Source organism: Mitosporidium daphniae, assembly GCF_000760515.2.
Source record: "Mitosporidium daphniae strain UGP3 chromosome Unknown contig-277, whole genome shotgun sequence".
In the NCBI taxonomy this organism is placed as follows: Eukaryota; Fungi; Microsporidia; genus Mitosporidium; species Mitosporidium daphniae.
This window is the reverse complement of record NW_013546537.1, coordinates 1-2,019: the sequence shown is the minus strand read 5'-3', so window position 1 is coordinate 2,019 and position 2,019 is coordinate 1. Positions and strand designations below refer to the sequence as shown.

At 39.5% G+C, this 2,019-nt stretch overlaps 1 protein-coding gene across 1 annotated transcript; it reads left to right on the top strand.

Annotated features, from left to right (window-relative positions):
* Positions 1-144: 144 nt before the first annotated feature.
* DI09_277p10 (E3 ubiquitin-protein ligase Ubr1) lies at positions 145-2,019 on the top strand (the record flags this gene model as incomplete). The annotated part of the gene is made up of 2 exons (XM_013382772.1): positions 145-912; positions 954-2,019. Coding segments are annotated over 2 exons (1,834 nt in total), but the record flags the coding sequence as incomplete, so codon positions are not given.

Here is a 2,019-nt window from a genome sequence, read left to right as displayed (position 1 = left end):
TTAGGAAAAACACCTATGTTGACGAATTCGAGTTGACTGGGTTGTGTTCGACCACATTGAAAATCTTAATTGAGAACAAAAATTTATATTTTACAAAATAAACTCGAGTTTATTTCTTTAAGCTTTGTTCTAAGTTTGAAGAACATGAATCATGAGAATTGCTATAGGGAATCTCTACTTCGTTTCCTCTCTGATAGATATAAAAGTGACAATAGGGTGTTTTCTTTGGAAACATTCCAAAAACTATCTACTTTTATAACTGATTTGATTGATAAGGAAACCCCCTTATCTGCAACCGTAGATACATTCGTCAAATTTGAGGAACGAGGGAAGATATGCGGATTTCCTTTCAACAAGGGGGATATCATTTATCGTTGCAGGTATTTTTCATTTGCTATTGGATTTAGAGAGTGTGGTCGGGATCCCACATGTGTGTTTTGTGCACAATGCTTCAATGAAGATGACCATGCTGGGCACGAGATCTCGTATTCCATCACCTGCAGCAGTGGAGGTTGCTGTGACTGTGGAGATTCAGAGGCATGGAATGTTGATCTTAAATGCTCTGTGCACTCAAAGGAAGCATTTGATTCGAATGCGTCGTGCTTGGTTGGATTTTCGGACTTTTTAGATTCGATTCGTCCCAGCCAAACGCTTGATTTAATTGTCACATTTGTGTCTTTATTTCCAATATTTTCTTTATACTATGCTCATTTTGATTACAAAAAGGTGCAAAAAATAATTGGATCTTCTTTTGGCAACCTTGATGCCGCTGTTTGCTCTTTCCTCTGCGGCGATGGGTTCTACAGTACTTTGCTATATAATGATGAACTGCATTCATTTGACGATGTTATCCGAATACTAAGCCAGGTTTACGGCTATCCTCGTCCTAAGGGAAGGGAGCTCGCTGAAATTGTGGATAAAAAGGTGCCATTCTCTATGCTGCTCACAATTAGGGTCGAGCTACCATTAGCGTTAGAGAAGATCTCACAAAAAGTGTAACGGACAGATCTCTTGTTTCTCTTTCCGGTCTCCGTTGTCTTGTTCTGCCAAGCAATGTTGTATATGTTGAGGAGTTTTGTGCTGCAATCATTTCCATCATTACCGACATCTTACCTTCCAAGCCTTGGCTTCAAATTTACTTGTCATCTCGCCTTTTTAGCAAGGAATCATTTGAATTTATAAACTCGGTCTCCTTTCTGGAGGAAATTAAGAAAAGCAACGATTTTCCCTGCATCAGTGAAAACATGTCGATCGTGCACTATTTAATACTGTCCGACCCACTGCTTTGGAAGGAGCTGAGATCCACATTGAAGACTTTCTTGATGAACTCGATGCTTAAGTTTTATTACTTCAAGCTGAAGCTTGGMATTTGCTTTACCGAGTGTTATCCTACCGTTTTGAAGTCCTTTCTTTCGCAGGATATTGAGGCTGAATATTCGATAATCTTTTTTTCTGTGCAGCTATATACGGTTCCCTCCATTGTCCTTGAGCTGCTTAAAAGCCACAATCTTTTTGTTAAAATCCTAAGCTGCAGTATAAACGGATTTAAAGAGGCATATGTTGACTCTACATTCACATTCACTTCGCCTTTTATTAAAAACAGAAGATACTTCCATCCTTTTCAAGATTTGAGATACATAATTGACGACTCCAGATATGAGGATTTGGGGGAACCCCAAAAGCCCGAAATTATTAAGCTTTTGTTGCAATTTTTCAATCTCTTTTCGGAAATGAACATCAATGTACACTCCATCGAGGAGCATGTGGAGTATGAAAACGATTCGTGGATCCATGCATTCAACATTTCATTGCAATGCGCCAAGTTTGCCCAAGAGCTTCAAAAGTACTTTGTTTCCTCTTTTGAGGTTGGATGCCAAGTYTTGGGCTTGATTATGCAGCAAGCAGATGGTGTTTTATGCTTTTCACGCCAAAACTCGAGCTCCAATGCTGTACTCCCGATCGGTGGCAGCTTTTCGTTCCATCACCCCGTACAATTGTTCATATCAAAAGAGGAAACAA